Source organism: Puma concolor, chromosome A1 (genome assembly GCF_028749965.1).
Source record: "Puma concolor isolate L17-30 chromosome A1, mPumCon1.1.hap2, whole genome shotgun sequence".
Classification (NCBI taxonomy): Eukaryota; Metazoa; Chordata; class Mammalia; order Carnivora; family Felidae; genus Puma; species Puma concolor.
Genome location: NC_141667.1, coordinates 161,036,661 through 161,058,709, shown reverse-complemented (window position 1 = coordinate 161,058,709; position 22,049 = coordinate 161,036,661). Strand labels below are relative to the sequence as shown.

The window sequence follows — 22,049 nt, the reverse complement described above, 5'->3', positions numbered from 1 at the left end:
AAGGCGCGCGACGGTTGGGGATTATCCCCAAGAGCCTGCTGTATAAAACCCGACGTGTTGTGCACCTTCCCAAGCCACGGCTCTTGCACCCAAAACACACATGACGACTACTTATTTTAATTTGCAGAATTAACGTCCCAAATGCAGCTTCAAACCAGGAAATGATGCACCGAGACTGGTTTGGAACAACAGGAGCAGCCCCCTCCGCTCTGCAGAGAACCGGACGGGGCAAAGCGGCAGAAGCCCCATCGTGGAATCGCACGTGGGGGCCTCACTCTCACCCTCACCCTCCTCCAGAGGCCTGTATCGTCCTTCTCTCCTCCTTCACTGGTTACTCAGAAGATGTGGGGTCTTCCCCTCCCGGCCAGGGCTAACCGGCCCTCCCCGTGCTCTTGACCTCAGGCTGCCACCTGTGGGGGGTGGACCCTGGGCATATATATCCTGCGGGTTCTGTTTCTCTGGGGAATCCCGATGGGTCCATAGGCTGTGAGGTTACGTTTCTTCAAAGTTCATCCTGTTAGACAACAGTAAGGTTTGGACACTCATTTTTCAGGCTCAATTAGACTTTCATTTTTTGGTGGGAGTATAAGGGAAAAAAAACCACATCACCTCTAAGTTAATATTTAAATGTGTTCATTTTATTTGGCACTCCTTGAATAAAGAGATTCTTCTTTATAGAAAATAGTGATTCTATTTTATTTTTCCTCCTAGTGGCAGGGTGAGTGGATGTCCCCTCAGGCGGTCTTGGCTTCTCAGTTCCGGCTCCATTTCCCCTTGTGGTGTTTGGCTCCTTTGAACAAACGCCTGTGCTTCTGCAGTCCTTGCTTGAGAGTGTTGCCTGTTTGGAAAGAGGAGATTTTCTTGAGAAATCCTCTGTGTTCCTAGGAAGCTGGTTTCACACCCTCCTGTGGTTCGCTCACACGGGTGTGTACTGGGCTGAGCCCTGGACTGAGAGACTGAGGGGCACCTGACCTACCACAAGAGACTTCCTTGGGGTCATCCCGGGTGTGGCCCTCCCCCAGGTCCAGGGCGGTGGGAATGTGTGTGGGCACCTCAGTCTGCCCCCGGCACTCCCGTGGGACAGGTGCTCTGAGCACCCCACTTAAGAGAACAAAGAAGCTGAGGCTTAGGATGTGCTGTCCCCTGCCCTGGGTCACCCTAAGTCGACACAGCTTTTTGGGAGTCAGTTGGGGATCTGAACCCAGGTCAGGCCGACTCCAAATCCTGCACTCTGAGCTGCTGTCCAGCCCGTGGCAGGGAGCCTGACCCTATGTGCACTGAGTGTGCACATAGATGAGCCACTCAGTGAGGGGGACTGTCCTCAGTTTCCCAAAGGAGCCATGAGAGGAGGGAGTCTGGGTGGGGGGAATGGGCTTGCAGGGATGCAGAGGACAGCAGGGGGCAAGCCAGAGCCCCGAGAGGTCAGGGCGAACTCGGAGGCACTGTTTGCAGGAGGGAGAGGGGGAAGGTGTGGGTTCGGGTGAGGGTGGCAGTGGGCCAGGTGGGGAGAGCCCTGGCAGGATCTTGGGGAGCCCAGGCCAGGACACAGAGAGGGGAGGAGCTGTGGGGAGGCGGTCGCGGAGGGAGGACCGGGTGGGGGCCAGGCCGCACCCTTTAATGCCTCACTGCCACGGCCTTCTGCCTCCAAACCCAGTGAGGGCTCCTCTGGGCACTACTGGGCTGGGCTGGGGGTGTCCCCTCCCCTCCCCTCCCCTCGGGGGCACCCCCTGTGGACGCAGTCCTGTGATGTCAGGCTCTGGGAGATCAAGGACCTCGGTCCCTCCCGTGCACGCACTGCTGGGCCCCCAGCCTTGGCACCAGAGGAGTGCCCGCCACCCATCCCCCAGACAGGCAGGCCCAGGGCCAACGCGCAGGACGTGCAACGTGGAAAGGTCCTGCCTTAGACACTGGAGCCATAGGGATGTTCCTGTTTTCAACGACAGAACTCTCAGGGCCCGGGGACTGGGGATTTGGCAAAGTCTCCCTGACACCTGACTAAAGCAGCAGAAAGTGGCTGGATGTCAGTACCGGTCGGTCGGTAAGTTTGTGGCGGGCGGGGCAACCGCTCACCCCCCTTTCAACCCCCGACTGCACTGGGCTGTCCCACTGGGGGGAGGTGCAGACTGTGGGGGGCCTGCAATTTCGGGGCCCCAGGGCTGGCTCTGGCCCCGCACAGAGTGGCTCCTGGCTGCTTGGTGACCAGTCACACAATGCGAGGTCTCTAGTGACCCATCTGTGGTTCCACCCTGCTGGGCATTTAAACAAAGGACAAAATAGCAGGCTGGCTGCAAGAGGATGACGGGGGTGGGGGGGTGGGGGGGGGTGGGGGGTGGGGTTTGAAGGAGCGGCTGACCGCAAGACGCCGGACCCAGAAGTGTCCCAGCAGGCTGGAGCGGAGGGCGATCTAACCTTCCCCTGGAATGTGGGTGCCTCGAGGGCAGGGGTCCGTGTCCACGGTGCTCAGTCCCCAGAACTGGGAAGGGTGTGGGCCCGTGGTAGGTGCCCAGTGAGCACTGATGGAGGCGAATGAAGGTGGCCAGGTGTAAGTGTTTGGTCCTGCACTTGGCTCTACGAGGACCCAACTAATGGGGCTGCACCGAGGCCCGTTTACAAACCCCCGGAAGTCTTCGCTAACACTAGCTTGAAATGTGGGCGTGATGCGCCCCCAAACCCGGCGGTCTCAGGGTGCATGGACCGGTGTGTGGTAGAAAGAACGCAGGAGGTGCTGATTTGAACCGTCTACGGGACTACAGAGTCTACCTGGGAGAGGCCAGGAGAGGACTGGCCTGGAGAAGAGGCTCAGGAGTGTTCTGGAAAGTTCCAGGAAGAAGCATGGGGCCGGGGCAGAAGCCACCAGAGGAAATTCGTGGACCAACTTCAGCGATTAGGAAGTTGTCTAAAGGGCAGGGGTGGGAGGAGTGGGGAGGGCGGAGGGCGGGGGCGCTCAAAGGTGTGGGACTCCCCGGGTGGGAGGCTTGGGGACCTTGTGGGCCTGGTCCTGTGGCATGTGGTGGTGGGCCCACAGGTCCCAGGGACAGCTGAGAAGGGAGGGGACACCCACACGTGGCCTAGGACTTGTGGAATTTGGACTCAATGGGCCAGGAGTCCTGCACTGACAACACATAAAACCCGCGGGGGTCCCTGCCAGTCTGCCCAGGGACTGAGTCACCTGCCCCTCCAGAGAGCTGTCCCCTGGAGCAGACGGTTTACTTCTCTCCACGGCGGGGGCAGGAGCAGCCGTCCTCCACACTTATCTGTCACCAAGATGGCCCCAAGTTCCGTTTACCTAAAGCTCTTCGAAGGCTGTCAATGACTTTTTCCAGAACTGATTGGCTTTTAATCTGATAAAGTGTCTCTTTCTCCTCTTCTGTGGGAAAAATTAAGCACAATGATCAAGATTTAACACACAACTGTGGTCTAATTCCAAACTCCTGTTTTTCCTTTCAACCAGGCTGTCTGGAGCTCAGCTGGGGCTCTGGGCCTGTCCCCTGCACTGCCTCCTCAGGGCCCGTGGCCCCGTGGTTCGTGGCCCTGCACGGACCTTTCATTCCCTCCCGTCAGCTCAGAAAGGGGCCGGGATGGTCAACACACACACTCCGTCTGTTCGTCAACCAGCTCACAATGGGGCTGCATGTGCCGCTTTCCTTTACCATCCCCCATGTTGTGCAATGTCTCTTAGCACGTGACAGGTGTCATCACGAAGTCAAACATAAGACTGTGCTACAGAAGATCAGCCATTGGGAAATGGAGAAATTCCACCGGCAGTCCCACCATGGCGCTTAGTGGGAGAGAAGGGCTCCAGCCCAGGAAGGAGAGCCCGTCAGTTTCCAAGAGGTGCCCTGCCGTGGCGGCCAGAATTTCACATTAGAGATTCATTCCTTGGAGCCTACTTTAAACCCTCTTTGCCGCGCTGTCCCCAGGTGTGGCGTAGGAGGACCACGTTGTGGTGTCTATACTTTTTTGTCTCTGGGGCAGTCGGTGGTGGAGCTCAGCATAGCCCTGAGCAATGAGTCCTCAACACATGGGGTTGCTTGACCACCCCGCTGAGAGCCCGCCCGTGTGCCCGCCGGGGGCGGGGGCTGGAGCTCCAGGAAATGCCTCGCCTGTGGCCACAGGCCCAGGATGCACACCTGCTCCCAGGGGGGACTGTGTGTTGCGTGGGCTTGGAGAGAAGGGACGCCTGGGGGTGCCCAGCTACGCTGAGCCGCAGGGGCCCCGAAAGTTTCCCGGGAGCGGGTATCGGACCGTCTTTGATCTGCACGGTCATTTCTAGTGTCTCAGCCTAAGACCCTAGTCCTCAGGGAGGTGTTCTGATAGGACGCTGTCACGCATGCTCCTGGAGGGGCCACCCCAGCGTGGCAGGGCCCCACTGAGGCTTGTGGAGACCACCTGCCATGTGTCCCACTGTGGGAGTTACAAGGCATGTCCCCACCTTCCCGCATGGGACCCTCCGCCTGCTCCCCGCTGAGACAGCAGGGTGAAGGAGACCACAGCCGCAGGCCAGCTGGGGCAGGTGGGGCAGAACCCGGGCTGTCCCAGGTCCCCCTCCTTTTCCAGCTCCTTGCGTCCCAGTGATGCCTCTGGGCAGAGGGGTTGGGGGCACAGCGACCTTGCGTAGCCCATCTATGCAGGTGCTGTTGCTGTGATTTGAAAGGAGACTTTCAGAGTCCCCCCTCTCTCTGGCTTCCCAGGATGAGTGGTGGGGCTCCCCTCTCGCCCACCGTCACCCCCACTCCCAGCCTTCCCTGCTGGGGGCCCTGGTGCCCCTATGCTTCCCTCTCCTTCATTCCCTCTGTCCCATTGGTTGCCAACATCTTAAGAAACTTTCCTACAGGGAGGAAGAGAAATCAGATGGATTCTGATGTTTGTAACATGTGGGTATTCTAAGTGGGGACCCAGAGCAGGAGCCCTGCCTGGGCCCGAGGGTGCTGTGGCTCCCGGGCGGGCAGGTGGCCTTCGTCCTGCTCCTGGGCCATGGGGTGGACTCTGGGCGTGCAGCCAAAGGGCACCCGAGGCTGGTTCGTTTCCTGGGAGGTGTGGTGGCTGCAGATTTTCAAACCACCTGCCAAGTGTGGCTGGTGGACCTGAGAGTCAGCCCCACCCGACCTGGGCCCCGGCCCAGCCCTCTGCCCAAAGGGCCGGAGCTCCACCATTAGAGATCCATTCCTTTGAAAGACTCCCCTTGCCAAACTTTGCCTGCTCAAACACTAATAAACAGCAACAGAACAGCCCCCTGCATGTTGGGGGCCAATGGCAGCCATCCTAGGCCATCGTGGGACACACCACTGACCTGACAATCAGACTCAGAATGATCCCGTGTGTTCCTTATTCCCCGGGGAGGAGACAACTGAAGTACCTAAGTGTCCCAGTGAGGTCATTGGTTGAAAGGGGAAAAGGGAAGAGGAGGGCCCCAAGGAAAGGAGGGCACACGCACAGAAAAGGACGTTAAAGCTGTTGATGTTATCCCAGAGCCGATGACAGATTTCAGGAGGTGGGCACGGCCCAGGATAGGCAGCCTGAGCCTGAACAGGCCGCCGCCTCCACCTGGTCCACCTCCACTGTCGTGCTCTGGGACAGGGGCTGCCTAACCCTCCGGGTCGGCTTTCCCAGATCAAGCAGATGGCTCAGGCCTGAGGACAGAGGAGCTCGAGGTGAGGCGGTAAGGGTCAGGTGGGAGGTCACCGGGGAGGAAGGGTCACTTTATCCTGCCTCAGGCTGCATTTCTGTTAGCATTTTCTCGTGGCTGGAAGGTCTGCATTTCATGGAATTTAAAAAAACAAAAACTCTACGTGGGAATTCTGGCGCCCTCTTGCTAGCGTGAGCCCCCCACCCAACCCAAACCTTTGCACGAAGTCACACGGGAGCCACCTGAGGCTCCTGGAAAGAGATCACACGCAGGAGGTTGTGGAGGTGTGGATTTCACGCGTCTGTGTTTGTTGCCTTCCTGGCTTCGACCCGGGTGTCAGCCCAGTGCGCTGGGACGCAGTGGCAAGGGCCCCGGAGCTCTGATAGAAACTCCATGTTTCTGGCCTCAGGGAGAGGAACCCCTGGGAGCAGAGCGTGCATGAGGGGGCTCGGGAGGGGAGAACGCCGGAAAGACGGCTTTCCTGATTCGGGGTGTGAAACCCCACCCGTCTCAGCCTCCCCCTTTAGCTGGTGGATACACAGGACCCTCAAACCAGCAGAGAAGAGACAGACTCAAACCACCACTCCCAAATGGCAAGATCAAGTACACTGTGGAAGCCTAACCAGGTGGGATGGCTTGCTAAAATAAGAACATTAATGTTCTCCAGAGGGTTCAATCGAAAACAGCGTAATACTTACAATGCCCAGGAATAAACACGCCATAATTTAATGTATAGAGAATCAGAAAAATATCACCAAATTTCAAGGGAAAATGTAATTGACAATACCAGCTTCTAGATGACTCAGATGTAGAATTATAGGCAAAGACTTTAAAGCAGCTATTATAAACATGCTCCATGAGGTATAGAAAAGCACTAGAAGTGAGTGAAAAGATATTCTCTGAGAATAGCAGGGAAATAACTATGGTAAAGAATCGAAGGAGAATTACAGAGCTAAGATATACAACACCTGAAATGAAAATTTTACTGATGGGCTCAACAGTAGACAGAGATACTGTGGAGGAGCGAGCGAGAGAAGTTATACAAATGGAAAGGGAAAGGAAAATATGTAAAAAATGAACAGAGTCTCAAAGACCCACGGGACAACATCACAAGGTATAATGCATGTGTGTAATTTGAGTCCTGGAAGAATAGGAGAAAAATTTTGGAGCAGAAAAAATATTTAAAGAAAAATATCCAAATAGTCATATAGATATTTAAATTTTTAAATTTTTTTTAACGTTTATTTATTTTTGGGACAGAGAGAGACAGAGCATGAATGGGGGAGGGGCAGAGAGAGAGGGAGACACAGAATCAGAAGCAGGCTCCAGGCTCTGAGCCATCAGCCCAGAGCCCGACGCGGGGCTCGAACTCACGGACCGCGAGATCGTGACCTGAGCTGAAGTTGGACGCTTAACCCACTGAGCCACCCAGGCGCCCCTAAATTTTTTAATTTATCAGAAACTTTTCCAAAAGATGCAAAGTAATGGTTTTACTGGTGAATTCTATCAAACATACAAGGAAGAAATGATACCAACCTTACTCAAACTTTTACAGGAAATAAGAGGCATTACTGCCTGACTCATTAAATGGGGTTAGCTTAACTTTAACCAGAATTTGACAGTAATGTTACAAAAAAAATAAATGAAAAAATTACAAACCAATATTTCTTATGAACATAGATGCAAAACCCTTAGCGATATTTGGACATAAGTGAAAAATACTGAGCAAATATTTGCAAGTTAAGTAGCACAAAACTGAAAAGGATAATACGTCATGACCAAGTAGGTCTTATCCCAGGAATGCAAGGTTGGTTTAGCAACTAAAAATCAATGTAATTCATGATTGTAACATAATAAAGAAAAAGAAGTGTCCAATCATTTAAATATATGCAGAAAAAGTGTTGGACAAAAGCCATAATAAAACCCCTCAGCAAAATAAGAAGTGAGAAACTTTCTCAGGCAGATGACGTGCATTTACGAGAAACCTACAGCCAACCTCATTCTTAATGAGAAAGGACTGAACTGCTTCCTCCTGAGGCCTGGAAGGTGAAGGCGCTCCCTTTCTCCACTTCTTTTTAAGACCTTACTCCTATAGTATCGGTGTGAGTCAGGGGTCCAAGACAGTTTCTAGTTCATTTCCGCGTGGCCCCCAGCAGAAGCCGGTCATCACATACACACCTCCACCTGCCCCCAGAGCAAGCGCTTGCTCTGGTCTCCTGTCCCGCTCCCTGTCCCAGGTGAGCCCTGTGGAAAAGAGCTGAAGAACAGAATTAAGATCCTGAGTCTGGGGCCCAGCTACGCAAAACTGACCTACAGCCCACACTTGGCCTTTAAGAATTAGCAAAACATTGGCTGATTTCTTCTTACCCACTTGCATGGTGGCCACCTGTCTTTCCCATGCTCCGTCAAAGCTGACACGGACCTGTGTCCCGTCCCTCCATGGAGATGCTCATCCCTTGTGGGAATTCAGCCCACCTGGTCGTCTTTTGACTTCGGCTCTCTGCTGGGCTCAAGAGAAGTCGTGGTTTTGTTGGTTATTTGCCTTTTTGTCATTGTTAGGGTGCAAACAATGTTCTTGGCAGCTTTCTTCCTAAATAGAAAAGTCCTAATGTGTGCTTATTCTATACTTTGAGGTTGTTCTGTTACGTGATATTTTTAGTGTGTGTGTCTCCTCACACGTTCCGCAGGTGAACCGGAGGCTCACCTCTGGGAGGGCAGTGGGCTAAGAACATCACATGCAGCCCGGTGGAGGGTATGTTCCTTTGCTTCTACCAAGCGTCTCAGCAGTGTCAATGCCAGACCCTAAAACTATGTTTCTCAGCCTGATGTGCGGAAAGGACTGATTCAAACCATAACCCCCCATGAGCCTGTGTTTATAAATTTTCAGGCAATGTCAATAGGCAGTTGACTAACTGGAGGAAGATATATATTAGTGACATACATCGCAGACAAAAGACTAATATCCTTAACATATAAAGAATTCTTAAAAACTAAGATATAGGGGCACCTGGGTGGCTCAGTTGGTTAAGGGTCCAACTTCGACTCAGGTCATGATCTCACAGTTTGTGAGTTTGAGCCCCATGTTGGGCTTTGTGCTGACAGTGTGGAACCTGCTTGGGATTCTCTCTCTCCCTCTCTCTCTGCCCCTCCTCTGCTCTTTCTCTCTCAAAAATAAATAAACATTTAAAAAATTAAGGTATAGAAAAATGAGAAAAAGGTATGAACAGATCACAAAAATACATTAAAATGACCCATAAACAGGGGCACCTGGGCTCAGTTGGTTAAGCATTGGACTTTGGCTCAGGTCATGATCTCGTGGTCTGGGGTTTAAGCCCCACATCAGACCCTGTGCTAACAACTCAAAGCCTGGAGCCTGCTTTGGATTCTGTGTCTCCCTCTTTCTCTGTTCCTCCTCTACTCACACTGTCTCTCTCTCTCTCAAAAATAAATAAATATTTTTTAAAAATGACCCATAAACATTTGAGAAGCTGTTCCAACTCATTTATCTGATCGTCAAAGTTGTAAAAGTAGGAAGACTTACTGTCACCAAGGCTGCAGGGGAACAGGCCCTCACACACACCGCCGGTGGGAGCACAAACGGGCACAGCCTCCTGTGGGTTATTGGTGGTTCAAATGTGACCACATACACACTCCTGATTTCACTCAGCAGACCATGCGTAGACGTCTACCCTGAAGATGCACATCCAACAACATGAAAAGACATGTGTGAAGCGTACCCACTGCAGCACTGTTGGAGAAGTGTTGGAAACAACCTGAAAGCCCATGGGCAGGAGAGCGGTTGGATAAGCTGTACTCTGTCCACACGATGCAGATCTAGACAAGTGTAAAAACCAGGAATGAGGAAGCTTCTGTAAACAGACGTGGAATAATTTATAGCACAGATTGTTAGGTTAAGAGAGGGAAGTGCCAGGTATCCATACTGTGCTACCTTTCACGCACAGAAAAAGAGTTATAAGAAAATACACATGATCAGACCTCAGTGAAGTGGCTTAAAAACATTTAACACACGATATAAAACAGTAAACTGAGTAATCTTTTACCAAAAAAGGGTCATATACATGTACCTGCTCATTTGTGCCCAAGGAAGCACGGGAAGGATAAGGCAGAAAATGATGAGGCTGATCCCTGTGGGACGTGAGGCAGCGGGTGGACAGAAGCAGGGTGGCACCAATGTTAGGGGCACAGCGGAAGTGGAATTCTTAGATGCAAGACTTTTTGTATTAGAATCATGGCTATATACTTCAAAAGAAGGAAGTGACATCAACCACAATGAAAAGGGACCCAAAGCAGAATAGTACAAGTCAGTAACTAGGAGGGCGGGAAGAAAAGAGCCTGACGAGGAAGTTTGGAAGGAAGTACCTGACGACATATTCTAAGGCTTAACATGAAAGGCGGTATACAAATCTTGCCTGCTAGTTAGTAAATCTGTTCTTCGCAGGGTGGGGCTACACCAGCAATTCTTGGGCTACTTCTGTGTTTTCTGGGACTGAGCAAATGCACGGACTCTGGTGGGACAGGAGGCCCAGGATTCTCACAGACAAAAGGAAGGAGGTAGGATGAGCCTCACGGGCAGGTCTGGGACCAGTGGAATGAGTCTGAATTCAGGATGCCCAACATCTGAGCAGATAGGTGTGGAAACACAGATATGTGCCCACACACATCTGTCTTGGCTCTGTCCACTGGGGAGCCTGGAAACAACACCCCACCAGAGCAGCAAACACATCCAACTCTGACTTTGGCTTCTAACTACCCCTCTCCAGCATGGGGGAGCAGGGCTCTATGCAGACCTGGCTGCTCCCAGGGCTGGGGCAGGGAAAGTGTGCAAGAGCAATGCCAATGTGTCGAGCTCCAAATAAGAAAACCAAAGAAACAAAATGCACAATAGTAGTGGTTTGTAACTCATTGAATAAAGTAAAGACCAGTATGTTACACGGATCTAAACATAATGGAATCAACAAGTAGATAAAGTCCTTTTAAGAAAGTACAGCTCTTCCTTGCAAATGTAGAAGGAATGGTAGAACTAGAAAATCACCTTTTGACAAATACTATAGTGATAATTCTTGCAGTTAAGAGGTGATGGATGCTGGGGCACCTGGGGGGCTCAGTTGGTTCAATGGCTGCCTCTTGATTTGGGCTCATGTCATGATCTCATGTTTCATGGGATTGAGCCCCATGTTGGGCTCTGCTCGGAGGACGGAACCTGCTTGGGATTCTCTCTCTCTCTCCCTCCCCTGTCCACACGCATGTATGCATGAGTGTGTGCTCTCTCTCTCTCAAAATAAATAAACAATTTTTAAAAAGGAACAATGGATGCTAAATTAGTGGTGAAAATATGGTGAAAAGCAGGGTATTTTTACAGTCTGAAAGTATCTCCCCCCAAAATACTAATTGTTTACACATGGAAAAAAAAATCAAGTTGATTATGGAGACACCGGGTATACAGTACCTTGAATAAGTGATCAAAGTGAACACCCCCCACCCCGGGTAATGAGATAGTCTACATCATGCACATCCTCATGGGACACACGAAGGAAGACATAACATCACTTCTTTAACATTCTTGCCCCGAAGGCAACCTGAATCTAGTCGTGGGGAGAATTCAGACAAACCCAAATTGAAAGAGATTGTATTAAGTAGCTGGCCAGTACTCCCCAAAGTCATGAAAGACAGAGACCGGGTAACCCCCCAGGCGGGAACGACAGATGTGACGTCACCGGTAGCTGCCATGAGGAATCTGAATGGATCCTGGAGCCAAAAAATGGCATTGGGAAGATAATTGACAAAATTTGGACCAGGTCTGTAGGTTACCGGGCAGGACTGCATCAGCGTGGACTTCCCGGTTTTAGTAATTGTACTCGAGTTACGTAAGACGTTACCACTGGGGAAAGCTGGGTGGAAGGAACACGGGAAACTCTACCACTTTCCTAGGTTGTAAATCTAAACTGGTTTCACAATGGAGCCGTTTTAGACGTTGCATCCTGCACATTTCACCCATCCCGTTGCTTTCCTGTTACCAGACACACGAGCCTCGCTCCCGCACACGCCACGGCAACACCTGCCTCCCTGTACAAGTCGCCAGAGACAGTCGCCCGTCTGCACCAGTTTGCAAACAGAGATCTTTATTGAGGTGGACCATCATTAAGTTTGCTGAGAACGTGGCACTCCGGGCGCTCAGCGGTTTGGGTCTTGTCCCCTGGGTGGGTAGTGAGGGCGCCTTAGGTCCGGGGTGGTGGGGGTGGGTGGGGGGAGACAGCTATGGTGTCCCCCCACCCCAAAGAGGACAGTGCTCCTCCAGGGATGGCTGGCTCAGAGACTCTTCTGCACCCAGTGGAAATGTCCCTCCTAGGCTGACCGGCGGGTCTGGCACCACGCCTTCTTGCCCCCTCAGTCAGTCCTGCCTGGGGCTGGCTCCCAATCTACCTCCAGCCTGCCACCTGATACGGGCAGTCTCTGAGCCGAGCCGTGCCTCAGTTTCTCCATCGGAACAGCACTCTTGAGCCAAGGGGGGCACAGACAACTTCTGCCGCACGAAGCTGTTGCTGACACAGGGAGAAGGCCTTTATGTTAAACGGTGGCGTTTGCCTGGAACCCGGGGAAGGCTGGGGTGCGTCCCAGCAGCAGAGGGGCGGTGTGGGGAGGGTGGGGTTCTCTGCCGAGCCCTCAGGCGAGTTTCAGGGTGCAGCCCGGGATGGGCACAGGGGTGGCCTTCAGCGTCGTCTGCAGCTGTCCGTACATGCACCATGAGTCTGGGAATTGCACGGTCCCTCTGAGGGTGGGCCTGGGCCCCAGGACCCTGGAGGGCTGGTGGCTTCTCTGATGCCCCCACCCCAGACTCAGTCCCTTCCCCCTGGCTCTCATTCTCACTGGCTCAGGTTTTCCTGTCCATTCTTATTTCCTCCTGCTTCTCCAGTGAGCCTGATGGGTGTGATGCAGGGAGAGTGTGTCCCTGAAGCCGCTCCGGGTCACGGTGGTCCTTCAGTGGAGACACACCCATCCTTCAGTATAGACCCTTCCTTAACTTCTCCTATCTGCAGCCCCCCTGCAACAAAGGCTTCTGGCTGTATTCATGCCCATTAGGCACTTTGAGTCAGTCAGTGGGTGGGACAACCCAGAGGGGCTAGAAATGTTCCTTGCCATGAAAATCCTACTCTCGTTCTATCCTTCCAAACACCAGAGGCTGGTTCCCTGGGGAAGAGTCTCTGTGGAATGGACTGAAATGTAGGTTTCAGGGCCCGGCCTGCAGATATGCTCATCTCCCCTCCACTGTGCCTGGTACACAGGACCTGGTCCCTCCTCTAGGGCCCGCCACAACCCTTCACGGGCCAGGCATCCCACGAGCTACATGGGCACCTTTCTTTTGTGTCATCTTTAGGGTGAGGAAAAGATCTGTCACCCCATGGGGGGCTAGCTCCTCAGCCTCAGAGCCTGAACATGGAGTTAATTTCAGCAACCTTGGCCGTTGGAGGGACACTTTCCCTCACTCCGGGGAACCTCCCTGGTGGCGGGGCGACACTGGCTCTCCCTGCCCAGCCCCTGACCCCCAGGGAGGGGCAGGTACCCAGCTGACGTGTGGGAGGGGCGGGCAGTGTGGCGGCCCTTCCTCCTGGCTAGTGGCCACCCACCTGCCGGGACCTTCCTGCCAGGCTCTGCTTCTCCAGGGTCAGGACCACGGGCAGGGGTGGTGGGCAGGCGGTTCCTCGACGAAGACGGGAAATGAGCCCCACTGGAGTGAAGCAGCCTCAATCTCTCTCCAGCCACGCTTTCATCCTCCGTGACGGGGACGTCCCCGTGTACATCTGCCTGGCTCCTCTGTCCTCCCCACCACCTTCTCCTAAGGCAGGGGCATTACCGGGTTGCATTTACCATCAAAGAAAGGCCTTTTTTCTTTCCCAGAAGAGAATTTCTTTTTATGATGCTTCTTATTAATATTCATCTTATAATCCGTTTGAGTATAGGTTTCTTTGATGAAGACCATGAAAAAATAAGGAAAAGATTTTTTGGTTACATACACGTGAACATTTGGGTCCACACTGTATCTTACGGAACGCTAACAGTTGTCAAGGTCTACTGAGAACGTGCCTTGGAAAGTTGACATGTACCGGAGTCAGGCGTCATCTGACCACCTTGAACCCAGCAGTTTGGGCCCCAGCAGATGCTGGGTGGTGTTCGTCCCAGGAACCGGAATTCACATCTGGGCGCACAATTGCAAGAAAGTGCTGAACTTCCCGGCTGCTGAATGCAGTTCACGCACTGCTTGTGGATTTCTGCTCCGGGCCTCCCCTTAGCAACTGTCAGCCAAATACTGGGTCTTGGTTCTCAGCGAGCTGTTTCACTGATCGACACGCACCCCGGACACCACGGAACCGCCCTTTGGAAAAGCGCCTTCTCTCCCCACGTTCACTACTAGCGGTGTGGCCTCGGGTAGGTTCTTCAGACCTTTGTTCTGTCCCGCGTGCAATGGGGTCAATGTCACTGCCTGCGCTCTCAGAACCCTTAGCTATGTGTCAGTGAGCGGGTGCTCGCAAGTCCCCGTTTCCATGTGTCCCCCCCCCCCCCGTTCCCACAGTAGCTAAGCCGCCTTTGCATCCTAAGCACAAGAGCCTGCTTGTGTGTGCACCCCGAGACCACCCCAAAATAAGAGGAACTCGTCTCCGCCAGCCTCGGCTTGGCCGCCTCAATCTCGGGAAGGTTACAGAGAAGGTTCCGGACACCTGTTTCTTGCACACCGCCATTTGCTTTTGCCCCAGAAGTAAGCTGGCCTTAAAGAATGTAAACTGGTAGGATTGTGTCTTCACAACCACAGACCTCTAGGAGTACACGCAATCACAGGTGTAAAAAATGTATACTTGCTTTTTTTCTTCATAATCGTTGTTGATTTTGGTAGTGGTCTTTGTGTCATAAGCAATGATGAATTACTTGGATCCAATATCTCTTGGACTAGAATTTCATCTTGGGAAAAGCACATAAGGACACGTCAGAACCAGCGGAGCAGGACAGGTACCCTCTTGTTCTACCTGGACCGAAGGCAGTCTGTGAAGCGGGACTAGAAACTGGAACTCAAGGGGCACCGTGGAGACGGACGGGGGTGGGCTCTCTAAAGAGCCCTGTCTGGGGTGGGAGACCACTGACCCCCTCAACAGCTCCTGAAAACCTGAGGGCGTCCAGATGCCCTGGACAATAAACTTTGTTCCCCAAAGACACGAGGCTAGAAAGCCTGGCCCAGGTGCCGTCTCACCTCTACTCTCTGCCCCTCTCTCCTTCTGTCCCCTCTGAGACTTTCCCCAAGCCGTCCCCTTGGAGGCACACGGTCTTTCCTGATTTCTGCAGAACGCAGCATTGTTTTCTCTCTCCCTCTACGTCTCCCTGACAGCTCCTAGGAAGCTTCTAATGTAAGTGCACTGGGTTTTGCATCAGACAGATGGGACCCACGTCCTGGGTTCGCTCTCACTGGATCACAACCCAGGCAGCTTCCACTTGGACCCTCAGTTTTCTCCTCTGTAAAATGGGTCTGTCTCATCTCATCAGGCATGTTATGAGGGTCACATAAAGCCGTGTATGTGGAAAGCCCTTAGTACAGTCGGGGACTGAGATGGAGGCCTCCCTCAGGGCTCCCCTAAGCTGTCTGTCCCCCTGCATGCACCTCCCCCCAGCTGTCCTGGGCCAGCACCTCCCCCAGGGTCCCTGCCCCCAGCCACCTCTTTTCCACCCTGAGCTCTCCCCGCCCCACCCACCTGAGTCTCTGCCGCACGCACGTGGCGGTGGCCTGGCGGATGCCCTGCTACAGGGAGCTCTGAATGGGCAGCCCCTGCTGTTCTCACGCGGTGGCCTGACTTATTTCCAGAGACGCGGATGCCTTACTCTCCCGCCCCCATCCGGGGGAAGTATGGGGTGGGTGGAGAGGGAGCCTCAGCTCCCCTTCTGGGCTTAGTTGATCAGAAATCCCAGTGACTCATCCTTTCTTTCTCCACAGTGGCTGGGACTTTGGGGGGTCGGCCCATGGGATGGAGGGGGTGCTGGTGTCAGGACTATCGTCCTGCGGGGCCTGGGACGGTCAGAGCCCCCAGGAAACTTGGGAGGGTTTGTCTCCACCACTCGCGGACCTGCTGGTGCCCCATTCTTGTTGGAAAGTTCACCTGACGAGGCCTCGCCCTTCCAGGTCTGGCTAAGCTCACACCTGTGTGGGGCCACAGGCGTGTGATTGTAGCTTCAAACCAAATCGCATGTCTCCACCTTGTGTGACGAGCCACGCCTCCAAATACAGACCAGACATTTGATACAAGGAGTTTCCTTACCAAATAGTGCAGCCACGTTGTCATCAAAATTTTTTAAATTTGGTGGCAGTACCGTACGTGGACCTAGAAAAGAAATAGAAAAGTTAACAGTTTAACAATTCATTGAATTTGCACTGATCTCTCTCTCTCTGTGGCGCCCACCAGCCCGCTGCAGGGGGGAGAGGCCTGCAAGGGGTTCCCAGGACTGGGTTCTCATCTGGAAAGTGGCGGGCAAGGTGGCCGTGTGGTGGACGTGCCCTGTGCTCTGACTCCTGCCGCGTGGGGCAGTGCTCTCTGGCACCGTCCCTCAGAAGGGAACACGCGTCCTGGCACAGGGATGACTGCCCTTGCACGTGCTCCGCGGACAGCCAACCAAGAGGGACGCACACGTCCTTTCTGAAGGGCTCCAGAGGCCGGTGCCTCTGGGAGCTTAGGGACGTGATTTGGGGAACGGTGGGGGTTCTCTGGTCGGGAGGGGGTCCCAGAGAGACTGGCCACCGGCTCTCTCCCCTTCAGAAGCAGAGTGATTCCAGGTGGTCTGTTTACAGGGAAGGCACGGGGTCTCAGGGGTGAGCCGGCCGGGCCAGACGGCAGACTTCTGTGGGATCCCTGGACGCCCGACCCCCAGCCTCCCCGGCCTCGCTGGCGGCCCGGCAGTGCTTGGAGTGAGGGTTTCCGCACGGCGGCACCAGCCGGGGGCTCCCTACTACTCCTTTTGCTCAGAGCTGAGTGTCCTCATCCATTTCCTCGACTCAGGGTCAAGGTCAGCCTCCCCTCCCGCCCCCGGGGAGGGGAGAGGGCACGCCCGGGACCCGCTGGGCAGCGCCACCTTGCCCGGCTGCACAGAGCTCGCAGGCGTCTGCAGACTCTCGTTCCAACAGTAAACCAGTGACGACGCTGATTTTCAAATGGTTTTAATGACGGACAATCTGCATACCAATGGCCTCATCTGCACGCGGGGCTTAGAACAATGCGGAAATCTCTGCAAGGAGGTCTGCACGGAGATGACAATCGCTTCCCAGTGTGCTGACCTCCCGGCAACGAGGCAAACAAAAGTACAGTTCGCCGAGGATGAGGCATTAATGAGTCATTAAGAATGGGCACAGCTGCGTCGAGCGAGCACTTTGTCAAAAATACTCTTTTCATTCTGTGTCTGTCCCGTGATTATAATGGGAGTATTGTGCCAGTCAGGCAGCAAGCGTGTGCAGAAAAATATTTATGCTCTAGAATACCCGCACGGTTTTCAAAGTGCATTGTCAACGGTGGCGGCTGTGGCGTGTTTCGCCTGTTGTCACCTCCGACTGACAGTCTCTCGGCTTCAAACCGCCGGGCGCCGGAGTTACCAGGATCCCTGACTACTCCTCCATATTTGCACAGTGCGCATCCCGGACACCGGGAAGGGCTCGCTGCTGACCTCTGCGGCTGTGCTCTGGTTAATTTGGGGAAAACAAGGCAAACCAGGCCCATGGCTGCTGTTCCCATCTCTCCTCGTGGTCAGGGCGACTCACGGCCAACAGCACCAGTGCCCTCGGAGGCGGTAAGCCTCCGGGGGGTGGGGGACTTCAACCATCCCCGTTTTGACTGCCAACTTTCTAATAGATGAAGTTCTCATTTCCAGTTTCTCCCTTAAGCAAGACTCGGAGGGCAAAGCCTCCTCCGATGGGAATGGAAACTGCCTGAGCCGGCCGGAGCCCACACGTGATGGACCCCATGACAATGATGCACATGACCCTTCCTGTCCATCCGCCTGTGCCCTGGCCTCTGTCCCACATCTCTGCAGATAAACCTGGAAGGGTCTTTGCATTTGGAGACAGGCTTGGGGACGCCAGTCCGTGCTGTCTTCTGGCTGTCGGCCTCACCGAAATGAACTCCTTTCTCGTGTCACCATCACTGTCTCCACCTTTGGATTTTGTCAGCGGCCGGAGCTGGTCTGCTTGGGACCCCCGGAGACGGGTACTCCCGCGCCCCTGCGCCCCAGCCTCAAGCCCATAAGGAAACCCACTGTTTCCTTTCAGAAAATGATTTAGAGACTGCCCTCAACTGGTCTTTCAAGCCGGGAAGACCATGGCGGTCACCTAAGGGTGTCCCTGTCTGGACAGGAGACCAGGTCAGGGAGGGGCGGGCTGGCTTAGGGCTGGAGGAGTGCTCTGTCCCTGGGCACTGGGAGCACCTCCCGAGGGCACTGGCACGTGACAGTCTGAGCAGGAAGGAGCAGCCTGGAGGGACGCGCCCTCCCTTGGGGGACACACGGCCCCACCTGTTACAGCCCCGTCCGCACCCACGGCGTCGCAAAGGACACTGTCTTTGGGAAGCGCCTCAGAGCTCAGTTTGCTGAAGAAAAGGAAGTTGGGGATGTTCAGTCCTTTCAGGACCACCTGACTTCTGGCCCGACTGCAGCCAGCTGGCCCGTCCCCCCCTGGGATGTGTGGGCGTGGCAAGGGTGGGAGGGGACACAGAACTGGCTCGGGCAGCACCCATGGTCCTGCTCTCAGAGAAGCCCCCCAAACCCTGTGAGTGAGCCTTCAGGGTCCACTCGGCCATCCTGGGAGCTGGGGCTGGGGGACCATCTCGGCCCCGTTCCTTCCATCTGTGGTGACCTGTGCGGCAGGTGTAAGAGTGGCCGGGTGGCCTGAGAATAGAGCTTCCTGGCAGGAAGTGGGGTAGGGGGGTCACGGAGCACCTCCTCCTTGCCATCCTTTGCTGGGGAGTCACAGAGTCCCATCCCGTCCCGGCCGGCCCGTCCCCGCTCAGATCCTCCATGCGGAAGGGGCCAGCATGGGAGGGCGGGGGCCAGAGGCACGCGGGGGCCGTCCTGGGTGTGATGGGCACCCTCCCTGACAAGGGCATTCGGGGACCACGGCGGATCGGGTGCAGCCGGGATGAGCTGCTGTGCAGGCTTCGTTAATTTTGTCCGGGTCTTCACGACACCGGCGTGTAAGGGACAACCGCCTCACGTTAGCAAGAAAAGGTTTACGTGAAGCAGTAAGACCATTTGGACAGGACTACAAGGTCCCGGGGACAGCAGCAGTGTGTGTGTGCAGGAAGTGCAGGGTGGTGGACGGTGGGGGGCGGCAGGGTCTCTGTGCTGCCCCTCGACTTTCGGGAGGTTAGAAATTGTCTTTGTTTCCTTAGTTTAGGGGGAGAGGGAGAGAGAGAGAGAGCAAGCATGTGCATGAGCAGGGGAGAGAGGCAGAGAGGGGGGAGAGAGAAAACCCCCAGCAGGCTCCACACTCAGCACGGAGCCCAATGCGGGGCTGGATCCCATGACCCTGGGGTCAAGACCTGGGCCCAAATCAAGAGTTGGCCGCTCAACCGACTGAACCCCCAGGCGCCCTAGAAATCATCTGTGATAAAAAGTGAAAATACATCGCATACGCTCCTTCCCCATGGAGTTCTGGAGTTTGAAAAGGACTTTCAAGGTAGAAGAGTGTTCAACTCGCTTCACTCTCTCCCAGAAATGGATGGGAAACTGGGGAGGTGGGGAGGGGCCTGACTCAGCCCCAGGGAGACGTGCGTTTCCCACCCACCCAACAGCCACCCACCTGTGACTGTACCTGAAGTCGTGTTGATGGGCTGGGGCTCCGTGTGGCACCAGCAGGACAGCAGCAGGACAAACAGGGTCACTCCTCTGTCTCCTGCCATGTTCCCTCCGGCTGAAGGAGGAAGACCATGCCCTGAAGACCTTGGTCTCCAGGATACCCTGGAATGTCCAGAGTCCTGTGACATCACGGCAGGAAGTACACAGGGCCCCGCCCCTTATGCAGGAGGGTGGTGTCCAGGGCCCTGTGACGTCACGCAGGAAGTGAGTGGCGTACTGCCCCGTGTGCGGGGAGGGCCGTGTCCGGGGACGTGTGACGTCAGGGCAGGAAGTGAGCTAGGCCCTCCTGTGTACAGAGAGGGTGGTGTCCATGGACCTGTGACGCTACGGCGGGAAGTGAACCAGATCCTGCCACGTGTGCCGGGAAGGGAGTGTCATGCTTAGGGTCTGTGCCCTGGGAAGGCGTGGGAGATTGGCTGGGCCTTGGGGAGCCCATCTACTTACACCTGTTTTGGGCTCCGCTTCCTTCTTCAGTCCTGCATATCCTTCATCTGTGTCCACCCCGCCCCTGGACGCCCGTTAGGAACGCATTCTCTGCGCCCAGCTCTGATCTCCTCAATTAGAATCTGAGTCTGCCCCAGATCCCAGGGAGATACCTGTGCACAAGAAATTTGGGAAGCCCTGGGCTACAGCGGTGGTCACTCTGGCCCTTGTAGGTGGAAGAAAGTATTCCTTGACTCTTTTGTGGTTCCTGGCTGTGTCTGAAAATGAAACCGAAAGTCACAGGTTAATAGGAGAAAGATTTATTCAAGATAGATTTTGTGTGAAGACACAAAGACACAGAAGACGGCATATGGAAATGAAGTCAAGACAGTTTTGTAATGCCCCCAATTTCAAATCCGAGAGACCACCAAGGAGCCGATACCGATGCAAAAGCACGAGGGTTTATTTGCAAGCTCGAGCTTGGGCCCAAGTATACCCGACACAGCAGAGCAGGGACTTGGACCCCTAGGTTAAGAGGTGTAGCGGATTTATAGGGGCCAGTGGCCAATGAGATTGTAACACACACAGAAAGTTGCATAGTCATGTCAGTCCACACGCAGGTGGCCAATTGAATTACAATTTACGCTATAGTAACTGTTTGAACTAGCCCATCACTCTGGTCAGAATTGGCACGCAAGTTTGGTGGGCAAAAGGCGGGGTTTAAGAATTGGCGTGCAAGTTTGGCGGGCAAAAGGCGGGGTTTACATTCTTTGGCGGTTAGGGGTTCGGCATTCCTATATGAGCCGGTTTCCAGTAAGGGTGTGCTCAGTGGCTTGACTAGGGTGGGGGAGTGTCTTAAGCAATAAGTAGGTCATGTGGGGGTTATACATGAGATGGTGGGTGTAGCACAAAATGGAGTTAGTCTTGCTCTGCTTGTCCAGGGGTAGGGGATTTTTGTTAAATTCCTTGGGTCCCACAGTTTGTTGAGTGTTTTATGCTGGGTTGGATGAGGAGTGGGCAGTGCGGGAGGAACAGGACAGGTGTAGGCATGGGAGAGCAGTGACCCCTGGGAAACAGTGAGGCATGCTTGTTGGGGTGCTTGTTGGGCTTCCCTTTGTCTTCAGAGTTAGAGACACTCCTTTCCTCTGGGTGTAAGGAGGGTGCTTCTCATATGACGTTCTTATGACCTGTTTTAGGGGGCAAGGGTGAGGCAGGTAGAGGTCAGACTGACCTACCTGCCTTGGCCATTTTCTCAAACTCCTTCAGCTTAAGTTAGTCAGTGTGCCAGAGTGACATAGTTTGGAGTGGTTTGTCTGGAGCCTCATCTTTCTCCCGTCTGAAACTTTCCCAAGGTTCACGTCCAGAGAAGATTGTCACGTACCCATTGAACCAAGTCCTGGGTATTTGAATGGAAACAAAAACAAAGGTTAATGGTTAGAACAAACTACAGGCGGTTTCGGAGTCCAGCGGGCAGTCATTGGAGATTTTTAGGCTTCGCGCTCAAAGCATCTTCAGAAGGAGTGACGCCAGCTGCTGGCAATCTGACGGATTTTCCTGGCTTGTAGTTTTTCATCATCTCTGGTGATGTCATCAGATGTCCCAGTGAACACGAACTTTCTGAGTGGCCCCCACAGCAGCAGATGGGAAGGCTGTCCAGACATGAGCTGTGTCCGTGGTTTCTCTGAAGTTTGTATTGAGCTGTCCTGTTTTTATTTGCAGGGCTTCCGGAAAAGGACAGGTTTAATTTTTAGCAGTTCTGAGACAGACGAGCAGGGGAAAAATTGGAAACGTTGGTTTGGAGAGTGGTGGTTGGATATTGGGAGGAAATTAGAATTCAGGATCCAGTTCAGTTTTATGGAGATATAATCGACATATAACATCGTGTGCATCTAAGGTACACAGCGTAGTGATCTTTATATATGTACACGGTCCAGGTGATAGGGACGTAACAAAACCTTGACGAAAACGAACAGAACCAGTCCTGGGTGTGCACAAGGGTGTGCCACAGTTTTCCAATGAAACGTTTTTCTCTCCAGAGTCACCACCATTGCAAAGTTTTGTCAACTTAAATACAGAGGGAAACTGGGGCAGGTTCAAGTGACCAGAAACT

General features: G+C 53.9%; 1 protein-coding gene across 1 annotated transcript; it reads right to left on the bottom strand.

Annotated features, from left to right (window-relative positions):
- Positions 1-616: 616 nt before the first annotated feature.
- LOC147584610 (uncharacterized) lies at positions 617-19,636 on the bottom strand. The gene is made up of 6 exons (XM_086708376.1): positions 19,473-19,636; positions 15,940-16,002; positions 14,498-14,596; positions 13,511-13,606; positions 3,287-3,367; positions 617-838 (listed from the first exon to the last, which is right to left on the bottom strand). The coding sequence occupies exons 1-6, from the start codon at positions 19,558-19,560 to the stop codon at positions 753-755; spliced, it is 513 nt and encodes a 170-aa protein (XP_086564502.1). The 5' UTR covers positions 19,561-19,636; the 3' UTR covers positions 617-752.
- Positions 19,637-22,049: the final 2,413 nt, after the last annotated feature.